The 19,893-nt window shown below is 38.6% G+C and overlaps 1 protein-coding gene across 2 annotated transcripts in view; it reads right to left on the bottom strand.

Annotated features, from left to right (window-relative positions):
• The window catches only part of immp2l (inner mitochondrial membrane peptidase subunit 2), a 146,117-nt gene extending 129,796 nt beyond the window's left edge, over window positions 1-16,321 (bottom strand). Inside the window, exons 1-3 of one of the 2 annotated variants that reach the window (XM_036568285.1) lie at window positions 16,276-16,321; window positions 7,446-7,583; window positions 3,793-3,896 (exon numbers count right to left, since the gene is read on the bottom strand). In XM_036568285.1, the coding sequence (XP_036424178.1) occupies window positions 3,793-3,896; window positions 7,446-7,580 (239 nt within the window). In that variant the 5' untranslated portion in view covers window positions 7,581-7,583; window positions 16,276-16,321. Of the gene's footprint in view, window positions 1-3,792; window positions 3,897-7,445; window positions 7,584-7,921; window positions 7,993-16,275 lie in introns of those variants that run through there. The other variant, XM_036568287.1, reaches the window with a different exon arrangement.
• Between the last annotated feature and the right edge of the window lie 3,572 nt (window positions 16,322-19,893).

The raw sequence follows: 19,893 nt of genomic DNA, 5'->3' as shown, positions 1-19,893 counted from the left end.
TAGCAATGATCAGTGGAATTTTGTCTAATACTCGGCTTAACCACTGCTGGGCTGCCCAGAGAACGCTGAGCAAAATGCCAGTGGACCGCCAGCCATCAGCTTTGGCCCAACTATTCTTTTGCTATCAGGGATAAGGAAGGTGGGCATTCACTGACAGTCACAGTCGCTGAGCACCTTGAACTGTGTGATGTCCCAGAGCAAAATCAGCACCACGTAAACAAAAAAAGCAGCTTTTGTTTAGTTCAGCCTGTTCATGCTAGCAGAACCACATCATGATTCAACTATTTAAGTTAGGGGTGTCAAACTCAACCACTAAAAGGGCCAAAAAATCTCAGTGAATCTGTGGGCCAGCTGCGTATTTATTTCATTTTTACTTAAGATTTTGCCGTGACCTGAACAGACTATTGTTTATTCAAAATACGCCCAAACTGCAACAGCATTTGTAACAGCATAAGGCATTGAATACTTATTCTAAAATAATTCTAAATAAAAATATATTGTTTTAGGTGTTTTAAACTGCCTATTTGCTTGAACTAGACACCAGGCATCTTTTCTTTTTGCGTAACTGCAGGTCCACAGATTGTTGTAGGGGAAAGGGGGTCAGAGGACACATTATGTTGCAGAGCATGCTGGGGACTGTAGTGCAGCTCAGGGTCAAACAGGCAAATGTTAATAGAAAATTAAAATAATTTTGTGGGCCGAATAGGATTGTAGGTCTTGTGTTTGGCACATGAGATTTAAGTATTTAGCTTTTACAAGTCTCAGTTATCACAGACAAAAGTAATTGCAAAAGTATGTTAAAATGTTATATGAATTATTTCGCATTCATATCTAATTGAAACAAGTGAAGAAACTCACTCTTAATACTTTCAATTCATACCATATTTGTGATTGTAAATAGACAAGGATATAGTTTAGGATTCAAATCTGATGAAAAGCTACTGTTGTGCAGAAAGAAAAATACCCTCTATGCAGACATGCAGACATCTGCACAGAGATACCCTGAAGGGGCTTGAGCGCTAGCACTTAGCCTATACGAGTGCCCTCTCAGTTCATGTGCATATATACACTGATCAGGCATTATGACCACCTCCTTGTTTCTACACTCATTGTCCATTTTATCAGCTCCACTTACTATATAGGTGCACTTTGTAGTTCTACAGTTACAGACTGTAGTCCATCTGTTTCTCTGCATACTTTGTTAGCCCCCTTTTACCCTGTTCTTCAGTGGTCAGGACCCCCATGGACCCTCACAGAGCAGGTACTGTTAGTGGGGTGGATCGTTCTCAGCACTGCAGTAATACTGACGTGGTGGTGGTGTGTTAGTGTGTGTTGTGCTGGTACGAGTGGATCAGACACAGCAGCGCTGCTCGACTTTTTAAACACTGTGTCCACTCACTGTCCACTCTATTAGACACTCCTACCTTGTCAGTCCACCTTGTAGATGTAAAGTCAGAGACGACGGCTCATCTGCTGCTACATCGTTTGTGTTGGTCATCCTCTAGTTCTTCATCAGTGGTCACAGGACGCTGCCCACAGGACGCTGTTGGCTGGATATTTTTGGTTGGTGGACTATTCTCAGTCCAGCAGTGACACTGAGGTGTTTAAAAACTCCAGCAGCACTGCTGTGTCTGATCCACTCAGACCAGCGCAACACACACTAACACACCACCACCACAATGTCAGTGTTACTGCAGTGCTGAGAATGATCCACCACCCAAATAGTACCTGCTCTGTGAGGGTCCATGGGGGTCCTGACCACTGAAGAACAGGGTAAAAGGGGGCTAACAAAGAACGCAGAGAAACAGATGGACTACTGTCTGTAATTGTAGAACTACAAAGTGCACCTATACAGTAAGTGGAGCTGATAAAATGGACAACGAGCATAGAAACAAAGAGGTGGTCATAATGTTATGACTGATCAGTGTATAGTCACTGTCAGTGGCTCAGCGTGTGGGAATGCAGGGTATGAGTTTGAATATGGGTCCATGAATCACCTCTGTGTTTTATGTTATCACTGCAAAATTGTCACTCAGCATTTGCTGCAACTGCATTAAATTAAACCCAGAATAAACCCAGAGAAAACCCACAAAAAGTCATAGGAGGTGACGTGTGGAGTTTATATGAGAAAGGCTGTGAATCTATAGTTTTTGAGATAAACAGACAAATGTTGACCATCTGTTACCTCAGCTAACAACACCAGCCCAGTTATGTCTTCATTATATATATTGGTTAGATATTACTTCATACCAAAAGCTAAAAGCTTAAAAAGTATGTAAAGAGTTAGCTTAGTTATCTAGAATACTTGTTTTACAAAGTACAGACTAACCAACTGTTTCGAACGGTTTTGCCTCTTTCCTTTAAAACCTGCATCTGCTGCATGTAGCACTTCAGTTCTGTCATTCAGACTGAAGGCTTTCCTAAAAAGAAAGACTCATTATTTAAAGTCGTGTCAAAGCAGACAGGTTTTTAGTCAGGTTTACTTCTGTACAATGTAATGACTGCAGCAAATAATGAGACTAAACTAAAATGATCTACTAAAGACTCGAGGCTCAACGCACACTTAAACTACAGTCACTACAGACTTGAACCCCAGTACCTCCAGGCTCAACTCAAATGTGTGACCCAAGGCTCAACTCTGACTCGAAACCCCAGAGACTGGAGACTCAACTTGTACTCAAACCCCATAGACACAAGACTCAATTCGGACTTCAACCCCAGAGACCTGAGAGTCAGCTCTGACTTAAACCCCAGAGACTGGAGACTCAACTTGTACTCAAACCCCATAGACACAAGACTCAATTAGGACTTGAACCACAGACACTCGCGACTCAACTCTGACTCAAACCCCATAGACTCAAGACTCAATTCAGACTTGAACCCCAGAGACTTGAGACTCAACTCTGACTCGAACCCCAGAGACCTGAGACTCAACACAGACTCAAACCCCAGAGACTCAAGACTCAACACGGACATGAACCCCAGAGACTTGAGAGTCAACTCTGACTTAAACCCCAGAGACTTAAGACTCAACTTGTACTGGAACCCCAGAGACTCGAGACTCAATTCGGACTTGAACCCCAGAGACTTGAGACTCAACACAGACTCGAACCCCAGGGACTCGAGACTCAACTCTGACTCAAACCCCATAGACTCAAGACTCAATTCGGACTTGAACCGCAGAGACTTGAGACTCAACTCTGACTCAAACCCCAGAGACCCAACACTCAACACAGACTCAAACCCCAGAGACTAGATACTCAACTCTGACATGAACCCGAGTAACTCCACACTTGACTCGAGACCTGGCTTAATCCCCAAACAACTCAGACTCATATGAAGTGACTTGTGAATATCTCTGACTCCTAAAACTACATTTACCTTCCTCTGAAACATGATTAGACTGTCTTTTTGATAAGACAGTCTGCCATATGCTGTAAATTCAATAAAATTTCCATTTGCATTAAGGTTTGCCCTTCGTTTCTCCCCTCCAGCCCCTGCCTCCTAAAAAGATCTGTGCACAGGCCTGGATGAATGTTAATTTAATTCATTATATAACTAATTATGCAATTAATTATGCAACTGCATTTCAATAATTATGTGAAGTAAACAGAGCGCACAGCAAAACAACCATAATAACTAGATTTTTAAGGGTTAGGCAGTAAAGACAGCAGGAGGCTGACCTCAGAATCCCTCACAGGTGAAGTGTGTCTAATATAACAAAACTGTTGCATGCCGCACTTGCTTCGACGGCGAGACGACGGGCTGTCAATTAAATTCCCGCTTACTTACACAACTGACACGATATCCCCGCGCTGCACCTGATAGTTCCTCACACTCCAGCGGTTGAGAAGCACAACATCAGGCGCTGAGGCTCCCTCCGGGTTCAGCGAGGGCTGGTGGGGAAAGGTAAACACGCCTTTTAGCACACACTCACCGCTCCGCTTCAGCAGCCTGGAGATGAGCCAGGACACAGCAGAGACAGAGGGGGCTTGGAGAAGACCCTTTATCTGTCATTACGCATCTGTTTTGTCTTTTACAAACAGGCAAATTGTCTGAGCTTATTTAATTCTTGCACTCTCAGAATTATAAAACTGAACAAAAGTAAGTCATATAGTGTCAGAAAGCACATAAGCAAGTCTATTAGAAAACAGTTACCACTTTAATTTATTTAATGTCCAGTCAAAACAGCTATTAAGTACAAGAAAAAAGCAGAAAACATATTTAACAGAAAATTACACTTAACAATTAATCGTCATTTTTTCAGTATTTTTTGTGTTCACCCTTTGACTTCATTACAGCTTCCATTCTTTTCAGAACACTTGCTTTCAGTTTTTTACAGAAATCTGCAGGGATGTTTTTCCACATCTCTAAAGTTCAGTCTTAGAAGTTGGTTGCATTTTCTGATAAAAATAAAATAATAAAAATAATCCCAAACACATTCAATGATGGTCAAGTCTGGACACTGTGATGGTCAGTCAGAGAAAACTAACAGCTTCTTTTTTTGATTTGCAGATGTTCTTTTTATCTATTTTCTTTTCTCAGTAGTTGTCTTCTCACAGTGGAAGGATGGACAGAAACACCTGTAGATTTTTTTTCCAGATCTGAAGCAGCTTGATTTTCTCCTCTCTCTCAAAGATGAAAGCTTTAAGTGCTGTTTATCTGATGGGGACAGTTTTGGTGGTACGGTTGTTAGAAATCTCATTTTCCTTTGAAATCTTTTATTTTTTAAACTCCAGTTTTAGGAAGTCCTGTTTTTTTCCCCACTTATGTTCTTTTGACTCTCCTTATATGAAGGTGAATTATCTTGTATCTAATGCCCTCAGAAATAAATGAATTACAATGTACTGAACGGCCTCTTCAACTAGAAATTAAGTAAATGAAGGGCTTGAGGAAAGTGTGCTGTGTGATTCAGGCACTAAACATATCTTAACTGATTGACTGTATTCGGGAAAAGGGGGGGGGCGGATTGTGTACATCTGAGTTTTCGCCATATCATTTTAAAGCCCCCCTGTCAGGACGTTCTCTAACAGCCCCCGGATTAGCTGTGCTTACCTCAGAGCAGACAAAGGGCACATACTGCACATCTTAGCTTCTGCACTGTTATTTGAAAGTCTCTGTTGTTAAAATTCCTGTCAATCACAGTGATCCCTGTTTGTTTGGAATGCAGTAAGGATCTGAATTCCTTATGGAAGTCTGGTCTAGCAGTGCTATATAATCCATAAGACATGCACATACTAACAATAACGTCGAGAACTCTTAAAAAAATATAATACATTGCGGTTTGTTTTTCTCTTTGTGACAGCATATCAAACAACTTGTGTGTGACGAAAGACTCTGGAGCATGGGAGCAGGCTGATATGACACACAGGCATCCGATGAATCATTAAGCCAGATCTCTGCGAGTCATTTCACGCTTGCCGGGATAATTGACAGAATATCTCTTATCTGTCTTTCTAAAATAAATATCCTGACGAGAGCTCCCGGCTGGGGAATTTATCTGTCACAGATGGCTGCTCTATCGTTTTTATTCAGACATACTCTCCCCATTCTGAACCGGTGTCAGCTTTCAACATTGTCCAAGGAGTTTGCTTCTCTTTTTTTTTCCAATTACTGCATGAATAGGCAGCGAAGAGCTATTAACAAATGAGATGTTATAAATGGACGTGTGAAGCCACAGACGAAAAAGCAGAGAAGAGCTAAAAAGGGTGGGGTGGCAAAAGCACTCGCCGAAGTGGTTATTAGGTAGACAGTGAAGCTCTACATTTAAACTCATTTATTAAATGTTACACAATAAACATTTATTCTCTCTTACAGTTATCATTAGTTTCTGGTTTCTGCACTCCAGTGTGCTCCATGCACACTGATGAAGCAACTCGTGGTTTGGAATTGCTGGACACTAAAATACTTTTATTAAATAAACTGATTAATTAATATGTTAATACTGTCTATTACTTCAACATATTGCTCTGACATCACAACCCTTTGGTGAATGGCAGACAATCAAGAAGCAACCATTTTCCTACACTGTGAAACCTAACTGCACATCTTAATGAAGGAATAAGTTAACACAACTTAAATACTTGGACTGTGGGAGGAAACCGGAGTATCCGGAGGAAACGCACACAGACACGGGGAGAACATACAGAAAGGACCCGGGTTGCCCGGCCGGGGAATCGAACCTGGGCCCTTCTTGCTGAGACAGCGCTACCCACTGCGCCTAGTCAAAGTAACTTTATCTGAAAAATTCGAAGTAACTCAAAAATGAATTACTTAGATAACTCATTTTGTGTAAGATAATTTTTTAGCATATTTTGAGTGACGGTAACATTATTAAAATGTATTCACTATTTTTGTTTTTTGTTTTTGTTTGACTATAGTGAACGAGAGACTACTTACTCGATACGTTTAGTCCTAGTTTTAGCCGTTTCGGAATTACCTACGCTAAAAGTGATGGTTGCCAAACACATGAAATAGTCTTGTCTGCCTATCAGGAGTAGCTGGTCTCCTCAGCACAAGCGAAATATGTTCTAATGTCAGTTGATTTAGTGGTTGAGCTACTCTGTATCAGTGAATTTATCTGATAGACTGAATAATGTTCACATTTAAATGATTTGGACTGTTTGTACTTTTCTCCTAACTTTATTTTGATGATTTCAGACACTCAAATGAGATCTTTGAGTTGAATTGCAATTTAGTTTCGAATTCTCAGCTTTACTTGTTTGGTCAATGCAACCTTCTTGAGTAAAACTCACATCACTCCTTTTGGCTCTTGGTACCATGTATTTGCATACTGTGCGTGTCTTTACACCTTGTTTACCCTTCCTTCTGTGTGCTGTCATTCTCCCCAGCCCACCTTCCCTTGGGTGTCTACTTGTTTTCCAAATGAATGTAACTCATTTCAGTCAGTACTGACTGAAAATTAGTGTTGAGGGAGCTGAGTTACCAAGTTCCCACCCGCTGACTGTGGTTCTGTGGTGGCTAAACGCCACAGGGAGTACTTCTGCACTCTGGGCTAAACCGTTGGCAAGATGGTCCACAGTAACATTAAGTTGGTGAAGGCATTGTTATGAATGTATATTATTATCAAGTTTCAGTATGAATTTCTTACAATGACTGCCTAGTTTAGCCTAGCAGTAAATTTAATTTACAATTACTTAACTGTATGGAGTTATAAATACTCAATCATTTTAATTTTAACAAAATTAATGGAGTTAGTACAATTAACTCAATTTACTTAAGTATATGAAACAATAAACAAATGTTTGTGTTCATACTCCATTCAGGAAATAATTTATGGTCAAATGATTTGTTATTTAAACGGTTTAAGGCGATCGGTTTCCTAGAACCATTTGAGGTGACTTGGGTGTGAATATTAATGAAAGCTCCTGAAATCTTGTGTAGTATCTGAGTTTGTGGTTGCATGAATTTGGAGAGCGCCCCACCTGCATGGAGGCACCGTCCACTCGCGCTACATAGGCAAGCCGGTCCAAAACAGTCACCGTCACGGGAACTGCTACGAAAAAGCCGCTAACAAAAGCTCTGATATACCTCCGCCCGAGTCCTGCTTTCTGAGCCATTATCTGCAAAAGAGGGACGCTTGGTTTTAATATAACAGCATCTGTAAACAAAGACGGGCTATTTATTCACATTTCCATGGACTACAGGGTGCACATTTTTGCCAAAATTCTGACTAAAATGACTACAACTATTATCTAACCCTTATAATCATAGGCTTATTACACTCTACAGCATATTGTTCAGTAAATAAAGGAAAAACAATTCAACCCAGCTGAGTTATTCTTAAAACTGGACTGCAGTGATTTTTTTTTTTTAATTACAGCATAATTCAACCACTGAGACGTAAACACAGTCATGCAGAGTGGTTTGATGCAAAATGGCTCATTGTAGAAATACTTACAGGCTCTGATTATTTACAGTGGTGGTGACAGGAACCTGGTGTAGCTGCATCTACAAAAACAAACAGCTATTTTATGTACTACGCAAAATGGTCAGTGAACCTTCACACGCTGAGCTTTCATATGTAATGCTGATAAATGGTAAAATAGTGGTACGTTTGAAAAACTATGTTTTATTTGGGGACTGATCTGCCTTACAAGATCCTCTTATGTTTTAGGCCAAAACCTCAAAACTACCATGGAACATCGTCTAAGGCATCAGGCAGAGTATTCAAAACCATTTACACCGATCAGGCATAACATTATGACCTCCTTGTTTCTATGCTCATTGTCCATTTTAGTACTTTGTAGTTCTACAGTTACAGACTGTAGTCCATCTGTTTCTCTGCATAATTTGTTAGCCCCCTTTTACCCTGTTCTTCAGTGGTCAGGACCCCCATGGACCCTCACAGAGCAGGTACTATTTGGGTGGTGGATCATTCTCAGCACTGCAGTAACACTGACATTGTGGTGGTATGTTAGTGTGTGTTGTGCTGGTATGAGTGGATCAGACTCTACGCTCATTGTCAAAGGACAATGAGCGTAGAAACAAAGAGGGGGTCATAATGTTATGCCTGATTGGTGTACAACTTTCTGTGATGAAACTTTTAGAGGCATTAAGTGTTTGGGACGTCTGGTTCCTGTCACCACCACTGTGCACAATATAGTTATGCAGCAATTTTGAAAAATTGTTGGAATTTCCCTTTAAGTTAAAGGAATGAGGAATGGAAACATTGACCCATTGACAGCTTCTGGCCATTTGGGGTTACATGGATTTTTTTTTTTGGTAAAATAAATAAAATTTCTGCCCAAGTACAGACCTAAAATCAAACGCACAAACATTTGTACATTTAAGTGTGTGTGCGTATCTTGATAATGATTCCTACCAGGCGGCTGACCGGCAGCCTTTCATGTATTGTTCTAGTTCATTGTATTCGAATAATGACACATTCTTTCACATAAACAGAAAACATGGTATTCCGGAGGTCGGAACCCCAACCTGAAAGAACAAACCGCCTTTAAAAACATTTTGTTTTCTTCCTTGGAAAGATAACAGTTCCTGCTTACAGAGAACGCTGCTTGCTGTGGGGTAGAACAGACTTGCCAATTAAGGCTGTCCTCTGTTCAACTGCATGGCCTCTGGCTTATGCCAGCTTGATGCAACAAAACTAATTAAAAGGGTAAGTGAGGAGCAAGATTACCTAACTAACTGCTGATTACCTCCCTTTAACAACAGTAATGTTACAGCTGTGGCCTTTTGGGCAAGGTCACTGTAGCCCAAACGAGCATGGCCCAACACCAAAACGCCATCTTAACAGGCCACTGCATAACAGGATGCATTAATAGCAAAGACACCACTACTACTAATAAACATGTTTAATAACAAGTCAGTTATTTTTATTTTAGATTTTCATTTAACTTTCAGTAAATAAGCGTCAATGTGGTATCACATTTACTATTTATGTGATACTAAAGATGCCACTCTAACTCATTACTGCATGGTGTTGCCATAAGGCAACAAGCATTTTTTCTTTTTTTTTTTTCCTTTTTGGCAAAAAAACGACAACACAAACGTTTTTTTTTCTTCTCCTAAAGTTTAATTGTAAAACAGTGTATTATTTTCTCCTTATCTGCCTTTGTGCTTCACAGGCACACGTCAGGCCTGGCTTTTGAAGTGTTCTCAAAATGTGTGCATAACATAACCTAATTCAGGAAAAAAACAAACACATCTGCAGGAAGCAAACATTTCTTTTTCACAAATAAAACCAATTCAGATGTTACAGGTTTTGATAAATTAATAAAAAACAATAGATAAAAATGATAAAATATAATTGTTGCCTTATGGCAACAGCATGTGACTATGGCACTGTGATTTGCAATGCATACAATCTGTGACAATCCAGTACACTGTCATAGGACACAGTAATTTTCACATACATTTTTATATACCAAATTTACCTTAATCAATATATATTTATGTTTCTGCATTCCTAAAACCTATTCGCACACAGGGCTGTTTCACACAATTTTTTTTTCATGTCTGGATAATGAATATGGCTGTGTCCTATAGCAGTGTACTGGATTACTCCTATTGTACACTGTATAAAGTGGAACACTGCAGAGCTTTGGGGATTTAAAATGTTGATTTTGTTCATCTAAACTTAAATTTTGCTTTGCATTGTTTCATTTAAAGTATTTATCTGAGTTGAATCAAACCAGGTAAACTGTTTGTTCCTACAAGAAGTCAGTTCTTTAGGTTGAACTGATGATTTTTACAGTGTATTCATTATAGACAGTTCCTTTGTTACATGCTGTTGCCATATGGCAACAATATGCAAAGCAACCCCACCATTTTTTCTATTTGTATTAATTATGCCTTTTTAAAAAAGAAAAATCCTGAAAAATGGTTTTATTGCTTAAAAGGATGTAACACATTTTAACAACACACTTTTAATAATGTATAAAATTCATCTATTTATTTGAGATTTTTAATTGAGTTTTCAGTAAATAAGTAACAGTGAACAAGATTTGGATAAATTCCATTTATCACTTATATGATGGCAAATATAAATAACTCAAGCACTGTTCAGATATTTTTATTTTTCATTTAAACATTTGTAAACATGTAAGAATCTCGGACTTGGAAATATTCCATTTATTTCATTGTGTGCACACCAAAGCTTTTAACACTTCAAATATGTAAAAATCAGGTATTTTAACGCAATAATCAGCACATTCATAAGGAAATTAGATCATTTACATTTTAATCATGATAAGCTCTGAAAATGAGCGTGAACCTGAAAGCAGCCCGTGCTGGTTCGCCTCAGGAGTTATAAGAGTAGATGAAAACTCTGCTCTCCTGAGGAACTGAGTTGTTCTTACGCTAAGAAACACACTTGGTTAATGATGGAAAAGTCAGGGCAGCAGAGCGGAAAACCAATTCATGCGCATAAACCTAAGATGTCGAGAACACGTTGGCATTTTACACATCATTTTAAAACAAAACCCATTAGCCAGAGCGACGGCAAATACAGTACAAGAGAAACAATCAGAATTTTCCAGCAAAGCCCTGAAGGTCTGACCCACAGCTTTGCAGACACAGCCTGCTCTAAAGCAGTCTGACGGGCCTGAGGCTAACAGGCTTCAGACTGTCTCAAAGAGCTAAGTACAAAAATCAGGATAGAGATCTCAAAGATGGGAAAAGGAAAACTACTGAACTGACCAGCTGAACCAAATCCAATTCTGACTCTTTTGTGCACTATTGTCTGTTTTCTTGCACAGGGGGGCGCAGGCACAGCCTAAAGCAGGGTAACAGCTTCTTAAACGTAGTTAAAGAGATTTGAGCAGAACATGCTGTACGTCTTATATTCCCATAGCAACATCATCAGACAGATATTTCTCAAGATTGACCTTGAAGACTGTTTTTGTACCATAAAAGTAATTTTTATTGGTTACATAAGTCTCTTGACGACAGCAACGCTGCACCATTTTGAAGAAACAACTCAGTGAGAACTAGCCAGGCTAAAGTACCACAGGTCCACATGGCGGGGTTAGTTTAATACAGTGGTACAGCTAAGCTTCCCAAAGTAAACAATGAAAGAGGCCTGTTTTTCCCGGATATTATATCAAATCTGTTAATTTTTTTGTCATTTTTTTAATTCACAGATTCATCAAGAACATCAATAAAACATTAACCGTCAATAAAAGTCTAAATTACATTTGCTTCTGTTTCACACTGCCTCCTTTCATGAATCATACTTATTTTGGATGTGTATACAGTTGTATATGGCAGTCTGAACACCCTCTGGTCAAATTACATCTTTTGTCAATTTTCAGTCGAAGTAATTTAATACATCCTCTACAAATTTTAGTGCACAATTTTGTATTTATTTGCTGACTTTAACAAATTGGGAAAAAAAAACAAAATATAAATGTGCCATTACTTTTACACAGGCCACATTATGTTTTATATTGTCTTTCATTTATGTATGTATATATTTATGTGTTAACATATTTTCGCTAAGAAAATGAGACAGCTAAACTTTTGCATATGACTGTGTTTATAACAGTGTAGGTCACAAAGCTAGTCTACTTCAGAGAATATAGATTTGTGTTGTATGAATTGTGTTTGCGATTTTTAGCAGGATTTATATCGGCTGTTGCAAGTAGCCCGTTGCAGTAAACCCACCTACGGGGTAAGCTGTAACATTTGCACTCCTGCCACTTTCAGGTCTATCGTTAATGGCAGGTGCTCAAAACAAAGGTTCACATTTTCAATTGTAGAAGAGACAGTACATTGTTTATATATAAAAAATAGTGCAAATACTTTTAAAATTATTTAGCAATAACCTTAAAATACACAAATAAATTGTGTTAAGCTTTGCTGGATGCCATGGAAGAAGCACTTTCCCCTAAAGACCTTGTCAGTGGATGGTTTTTAAAAAACTCAATTTAAACCACTCAACTGAAAAGGTTTTTAGGGAACCAAAAGTGGTTCTTCTATAGCATCTCTAAAGAACTTTATCTTGGCACCTTTACCTTTTGAGAAGGTAGTTCTACAGTGATGGCCTACATCAGGCGTCCTGTTGTTATTTATGTCAGCTTGCTAAGGAGTTTTCCATCTCTAATGAGCAAAGTAGTAGGCGAATATGTGAGAGCTAGCAATAACCAGTGCTAAATTTGCTGTGGTGATATTCGGGTAACCCTGCCAAGTACCATCTGTCAGGGTGTTCTAACAGTAATCCCTTTCCAGAGCCTACTGTGAAATCTTCCTACTTTACCCCACAGCAACACGGGGGACTTTTCTCTAAATTTCCTTAGATGCTATTCTTGTTAATCTGCCCATGCTAATCAAACCGTACACATTCACATCATAGGCCCACATTCTGAAAGTGGTGGACTGGACTGGCGCCCAACTCGCATGCTATCAGTCTTAGCGGCGGAGGCTGAAAACCAGCATTCCAATTATTTATAGCTTATTCTTGTAACTATAAAGATAGCAGGTTATCACACAAATATCTTCTATCATAATAGCTAACAGAAGAGGTTTTGTTTGGCCTTTTTATAATAAACTGATCTATATGGCCTTTTTAGGAACTGTTAAGTCAGAAATGCTAATGTTGCTAGCTGTAAATGACATAGAATGACCAACAACTAGCATTATTAGCAAATAGCACCATGCTGATTAGTTGCTGCTGGCTTTCTCTGACTGTTAGCCGTGTTAGTAGCCACCTTCGCATTTTTAGCAAATAACATCATGCTAATAATTAGTGGTTGCCAGCTTCCTCTCATTGTTAGCTATGTTAGCATGTCAGGCTGAGCTACTCCCTTAAGAACAGATTTAATTACCACACCTCAGAAAATTAGATTTATTTAAAGGGCTGAAGAGCGCGGGGTGGCGACAGCCCAATTTTGCACATTTAAATGCCTTTGCAGATGGAAACGTAACACGCCACTGCTTCCGTGTGCAATCGTGGCAAATTAGACCCCCCATCTACAGCTCAGTATGAAATGGTGCATGCTAGTATTACATGACAGCAGAAACATGCCCTCTTATCCACACTGAAGCTTCCAATTTGGTGCTCCTGAACCAGTTAAACATTAGCCAGTTAACTGTAAGGGATTTCATGACCTCCAGCATGCGACTGCTGCAGCACTGTAATGTCTTTTTAACTGTAATGAACGCGGCGGTATTAGTCATGGGTCATTCCATGTCAAATTGTCTGAAGTCAGAGCCTCCAACACCACCTGTCTGTAGTCCTGGAGCCGCTGCAGCAGCGGCTACAACTAGGCACTGTGTTTCAACAGCTTCAGCAGGGCTGGATTAAGGTCCTCTGGCGCCCTGTCCCCACAAACTCTGTCACACACCCCACTTATCCATAACCTAAGACCAGAGGGTTTCTAATAAGGAGGACTGCTATTCAATAATGTGTTCCAGAGAGAGGTGGGCAACATGGCAAAAATATTATATCACAATATTTCAAAACAGTTTTACAATACATGACATGCATGATGATTTTATCAACAAAGAACAAAAAATATTTCAACACCGCTGTCATAGTTTTCAGAGCTTTTAAACTTCAGTTATAGGACTTTCTAACAGTGTCTTACATTGATGACGTCAACGAGCGGGAGTTGCTCATCAATCAGCACTCAATAGCAGTAATGCTAGCATCCAACTGCCTGTCTTTGGTACAAAAACAGGAAGATAATATTACTGGTGAGTTTAGTTTGATTTTTTAAATGAGATACATCCTTGTGCTTTCCAAAATTAAAGGAAATTCCCAAATAAATCACTAGAAACTTGTTTAATTTTTCGCTTTTAGCTGTTTAGCATCACCCATATTCATTGAGGACTCACTCGCAGGGCGCCCTCTAGAGTTTTTGCAGGCATGTTTTTAAATATAATGTGAGAAATAGAAAGTGGGCAGACTCCCTCTTATCTCTACTAACACAGTGCAGTGGTTTTACTGAAGAATTAATTCTTCACAAGAGTCTTGAGAGGGCATGAGCTCACTCGCAAAGACCAGTAATGTCACAATGCATGATGAATAACGTGTGCCAAATGTACTGCACGCTTAATGATGATGCTTTTGAATATTTAGTGCTTATTAGACAGAGACTGACATGTTTGGTGTGTGAATATATTTAAAGTAAACTGAATGTTTCAAGAAGTATTACATTAACAGATTTTAAACATGTGCACTTTCTGGAGCAATTTTTGTCATGCCCCTGGACAATGATGGTCCCTGGGCAGCCACCCAGGTCACCCATATGGTAGATCTGGCAATGATCTTCAGTAGTAAATGCATGCAGGGTTTTGCAGCTTTAAGGCTTTATTTGATTGTGATTGTGGCAACACTGCTTTCACTTTCCACTGGAGATGCTTTGTGAATGCTTACTTTGACTTTAAACCAATTACACATCTATTAACGTCACCTTGGGCCGGTTTCCCAGGCCTAGATTAAGTCGAAACCTGAACTAAATACTTTTTTAGTAGTGAAGCTCTTAAGCATAGTCTCTGTCTAGGCTTACAGGGGAATTAGATCAATTTTTCCAAACTTCCTGCACAATTCAATCATTAAGATGTTTGCAAAGAGTGGTTTGATGTAAAATGCTCCATTGTAGAGAACAGACTCTGGATTTTTTCAGTGGTGGTGATAGTAATCAGGGGTCTCAATGTCTACAACACCAACATAGCCATTTTATTTACTATCCAAAACCACCAGTGAACCTTACATGTGCCTTCTGACTTCTATATGTAGTCCTGATGATGGTCAAATAGCATTAAATCTGGAGAAAAACAACTTTCTTTGGGCACTATTTTACCTCTTCACCATAAATTTACAAAAACTTTTTCATCCAAAGGCCTCAGAAATCAGCCAGTATATTCATAACCATTTCATGCAATAATTCTGTGATGTAGCTTTTAGAGCATTAAACTCTTCAGATGTCTGGTTCCTATAACCACCACTATGAACAGTTCTAAGTATGTCAGCAAGCTTCTCTAGAACGGAGCACTTCCCATCAAACTACACTGAATGACTTTGTTTACATCTCAACAATTTCATTATGCAGAAATTAGATATTGTGTAAATTTTTGGTAAACTACTTCTTTAACACTCACTCTAATACTGACCCCAAACATGACCCCAGTCACAGTGCTGCTGAAAAATCAACTTTCTTCAGAATTTTGTAAAGAATTTAAGCATCTGATTACTGCTTGGCCAGGCTGGTGCTATCTGAGGCAAAAGTATGAATGAAAACAAACTCGATCTTACACTTACAGTTGTGTTAACAGTATCAGTCAATCACACTGAGTAAAGAAACCCAAACCTATATAACTTCATTCAAAAGTTTCCTAAAAGCCAGAAACTGATCTGAGTTTTATTGATGTGGTGCAGCACACAAGGGCATTTAATACCACACTGTCCTCAGACCGCACAGCAGATATGGACTTAGTACTGACACTCAAACTGGGACTAGGAACACTGTACTACCTGGGAACAGCGAAATGTAACGTCTTTTTTAACCCACACGGATGAAACTTGTCTTGTTTATTTAAATCCTTTTTCTCCGGTGAAGCACAGAGAAACTCTGAGCCTCTGAAACTCAGCTAGCCATCCTGCTGCTAATGTTCCCGGCTAACGTGCTAACATCCTGTGCTTTTAGGCAGCCGCTTCATTCATGTAAAGAACTGTGACAAAAATACGCCATAAAATGCACATTACACACGAACAGTCTGAGAACTTCATGACATTTCACGCTTGAACTTCACCGCTTTCCACACTCGGTCCATTTCACTCATTTCACTCACCTACAGCATGGTCACTCCGCTGATGACGCCACAGCTCTCCGTCTGGGCGCCCGGGTCCTAAAGCCCGCCGATTTTCTGACAGTTCGTCTTACCCAAAGTACAGCGATGCGCATTATTACACACCATGATAAATTAGTATTTTAAACGTCTTATTGTGTTTTTAATATTAATTCATTGCAGCCTTACTATGTAGCCCCGATTAGGTTATTTCGGCTATTAAAATATTCCAACTGTAGTTTTTAATGCAGGTAGTATTTTTGATAAGGTCATTTAGACCATCTTGGGGAAATCCTTCACACCATCTTAGGTTACATTACTATGGCTGCATCCTAAACCACATACTACCACACTAAAACAGTATGGTAGTGTATTAATTCTGGCCTACTAGTACTTTTGTCATAGTGATATAGATCAGACAATTTTTGCTAGCATGGAGTGTTCAGAAAAAAGTGCTGTGTCGGCGCTGTACTGTCCTGTTTACTGCATCTATTGTCTGTTTTATTTATTGTATTTAATGTATTGTTTATAGTTTAATGTTTTTGCACACTTATGTCTGCACGTTTGCACTTTGTCTATACTGTATTATTTTGTTCCACGTTGCACCATGGCCCTGGAGGAACGTCATTTCGCTCCAAAGCCTCTTGACTCTTTTGGATGCAGGTAGCACAAGTGAAGTTTGTGAGTCCTCTGAGGGACGATCGAGGGCCCAGGTGAAAACAAGGATCGGGAAACTGCCCAGAAGTCACTGCGCCATAACATTTTCCTTTTCAAAAATTGGCAGATAAAGCTGTTCACAAGCCATAGCAATGACATACTTTAAAATGCTCAACCTTTCAGAACTCAGCATTCAGTTTGCTGTATTCAGACTGTTATGAAGCTAAAGGCTACAGCTAGCCTCAAAAAATAAAGGCAATACATTACTTTTTTTAAACCAAAACCTAGCCAGACAAAGCAGTTGTTCAAAGCAGTTGTTCATACAAGTTTGTGTATGTTCAAACTTCTTAAAAATGCTCTGCATTACAAAGTTTGCATGGCTAGCTAATTAGCCCACTGAGGCTAACCTGGCTGAGGGTGAGTGCGTGCCAATTGAATAATCCACTCCTCGATGTCCCCTCCACCCCTGATATCCCCTGAAGAAAACAGTATAGACCAGCATGGCAGGTCATCAGCAAAACCAGCATATGTTTTTTTTTGGATGCTGGTATGTTGGTCAACCAGCTTGACCAGGCTGGGTGACCAGCTAAACCAGCAACAGCATAAACCATCTTAGACCAGCCTCTGCTGTGAGCGGTCACTACACACTTTCTAGTGCTGGTGAGGGCATATTAAAAAAGACTTGAAACAGGAGCTTACTTTAGCAAAATAAAAGCATTTTCAGATATCTCTCCTCTTATATTGTGATTTTTAATACCACAGAATTAAAGTCCAGTGTGGTTATCAACAGAATATAGATTAAAATATTAAAGATAGACAAGGTGATACATAGCAACAGTACTCCAAAAGGTATGATAAGGGGTGATGGCAGTTGTTCAAGGGGAGGTGATTTTTGGCTCTTTTTGACTGGGGTGATGGCATCCCCTTGCATAACCCTTCAAATCAAGCCCTGGCTTTAACATATGTGATTCAACTCATGAAAGACTTGGACAGCTAATAATATGACTCAGAAAGCACAAAACTGTGCAGTACTGGTGGACTAGAGGATTGTAGCTGCCTTATCTGTTCAAAGTCTTGGAATTATTAGATAATTATTTATTACCTTATAATTATTAACACTATTAGCTTATGCAGTTATATTTTAATGTGAAAACACCCTGTACATCAACCAATCTTTATTCATTAATGGCTAATATTCAACATTTACAAATAAAAATTTTCATTGCAACATTCAAAGCTATGAACTGGTTACATTTTTCATATAAACACAGTTTGTACAAAATCTGTAACACAGGCTATATGGAATACTTTCATCCCATTGTATGATATAAAGTACAACTTTACAGGTTCAAAAAATTGAACAAAAAAAACCAAACAAAACAAAACAAAAAAGATAAAACCTAATCCATACAAAAGGAGACAAAGTGAGAGAAAAAGAGAGATATTACAAGAATACTAGTTGACTTTCTAAAACTGGTCACTAGGCAATCCATTAACATTATAAAATGTGATTGCCTAAAATGAGCAACTTTCATAGCATAGGCATATGTGAACACAACTGCAACACTGTTAATAAAATAGTTCACACAAGCGACTTACTAATGGCCACCATTTACAAATTCATTAGTTCTTAAGCCCGAGTTCATCTGAGTTACTTCTACTGGGGTTCGAAGTTCAAATACTGACACGCTTTCTTTATCAAGATTTAAAACTGTGCTTATTCACAATATATTTCATAAAATTTCCATGATGTGAAACAATTTCAAACTGTGCAAAGTGAAGGCCTACATTAGCTAATTTATGATAGTGTTCTTTATGGTGCAACTTTAAATAATATTAGTATTTAGTATTTATATTCACTGAATGAATAGTTCAACAAGTTACTACTTCATCTATTTTTCTACTTACCCAGACTCAAATCAGATACCATCACTATTTAGTGTCCCAAGGCTAGAATAAAGGATTTAAAGTCAAAGTGAATATATTTGAGAGTAAAACATGGAATCAGGGTCTCTGCTTGCTGAGCGTTTGCTCTCAACAAGTAAGTCTGGTGGGGGGTTGGCATGATATTATTGGTTAATATTATTTTGCCCCGCCCGCTGGGGCACGGTGATGTCATCAAAAAATCAGAAGACGTTTTAGTCTTTACATTTTGAAGATTGACAGAAAACATGAATTTTGTCTTTTAAAAGATATGATCTGATGAATCATGTTTAATATGGCCAAGGACAGAAACTAACAAGGTAAAACAGATCAATTTTCAAGTTGTCAGCAGGATCAGCTAGCTGTGTCTACTAAAAAGCAGATTAAAAGTCTCTTTGTTAAAACGTGACAAAAATTCAAATTTAAAAAATGTAAAATCGAATGTATGTTAAACTGTTAGATGTGTTATTTTCTGGGTTTATTTCTCCTAATGGATGCAAATATCATGTCTTCTTCAATAACAATATAGTTAGTAGCGGTAGCAACTATTCATATACCACATATTCATTTTGCTAAGCTCCAAAAACTGAGGTATCAACGTACAACCCTTGGAGTAAGTAGAAAAAGCTCTATGCTAAACAATAGCAAGAATTACTTAACTCAAACCTGTGCAAAGATCTGATTTTGCAGGTCGGCAGTGAAACAGCTATTAGTTATTTCTAATTCTTTTTTTGCTGTATCATCACAGGTTATATATTTTAGAAAGAATTGCTCCCTTTCCAAACAATGCAAACTCAATTGGGGACACTTTAAAACCAGTAAATGTTAGTATATCTTTTGGTAGGAATGTCAGTTATCGTTAAATGTCTATTAGGAATGTCCTGTTTTAAGAAAAAATGACAATTAAGGAAAAAAAATAATGACCAGACACACACATTTGCTAAAAAACAAACAAAAAAAAATCTGTCTCAACAACGAATATACATTCGTTAAGAAAATCACAGTTATAAATAAAGAAGACAAAGTTACAGTATTCTTTAA

This window comes from Colossoma macropomum, unplaced genomic scaffold (genome assembly GCF_904425465.1).
Source record: "Colossoma macropomum unplaced genomic scaffold, Colossoma_macropomum, whole genome shotgun sequence".
Classification (NCBI taxonomy): domain Eukaryota; kingdom Metazoa; phylum Chordata; class Actinopteri; order Characiformes; family Serrasalmidae; genus Colossoma; species Colossoma macropomum.
The sequence above is the reverse complement of the archived record's forward strand: the minus strand, read 5'-3'. Positions and strand labels throughout refer to the sequence as shown.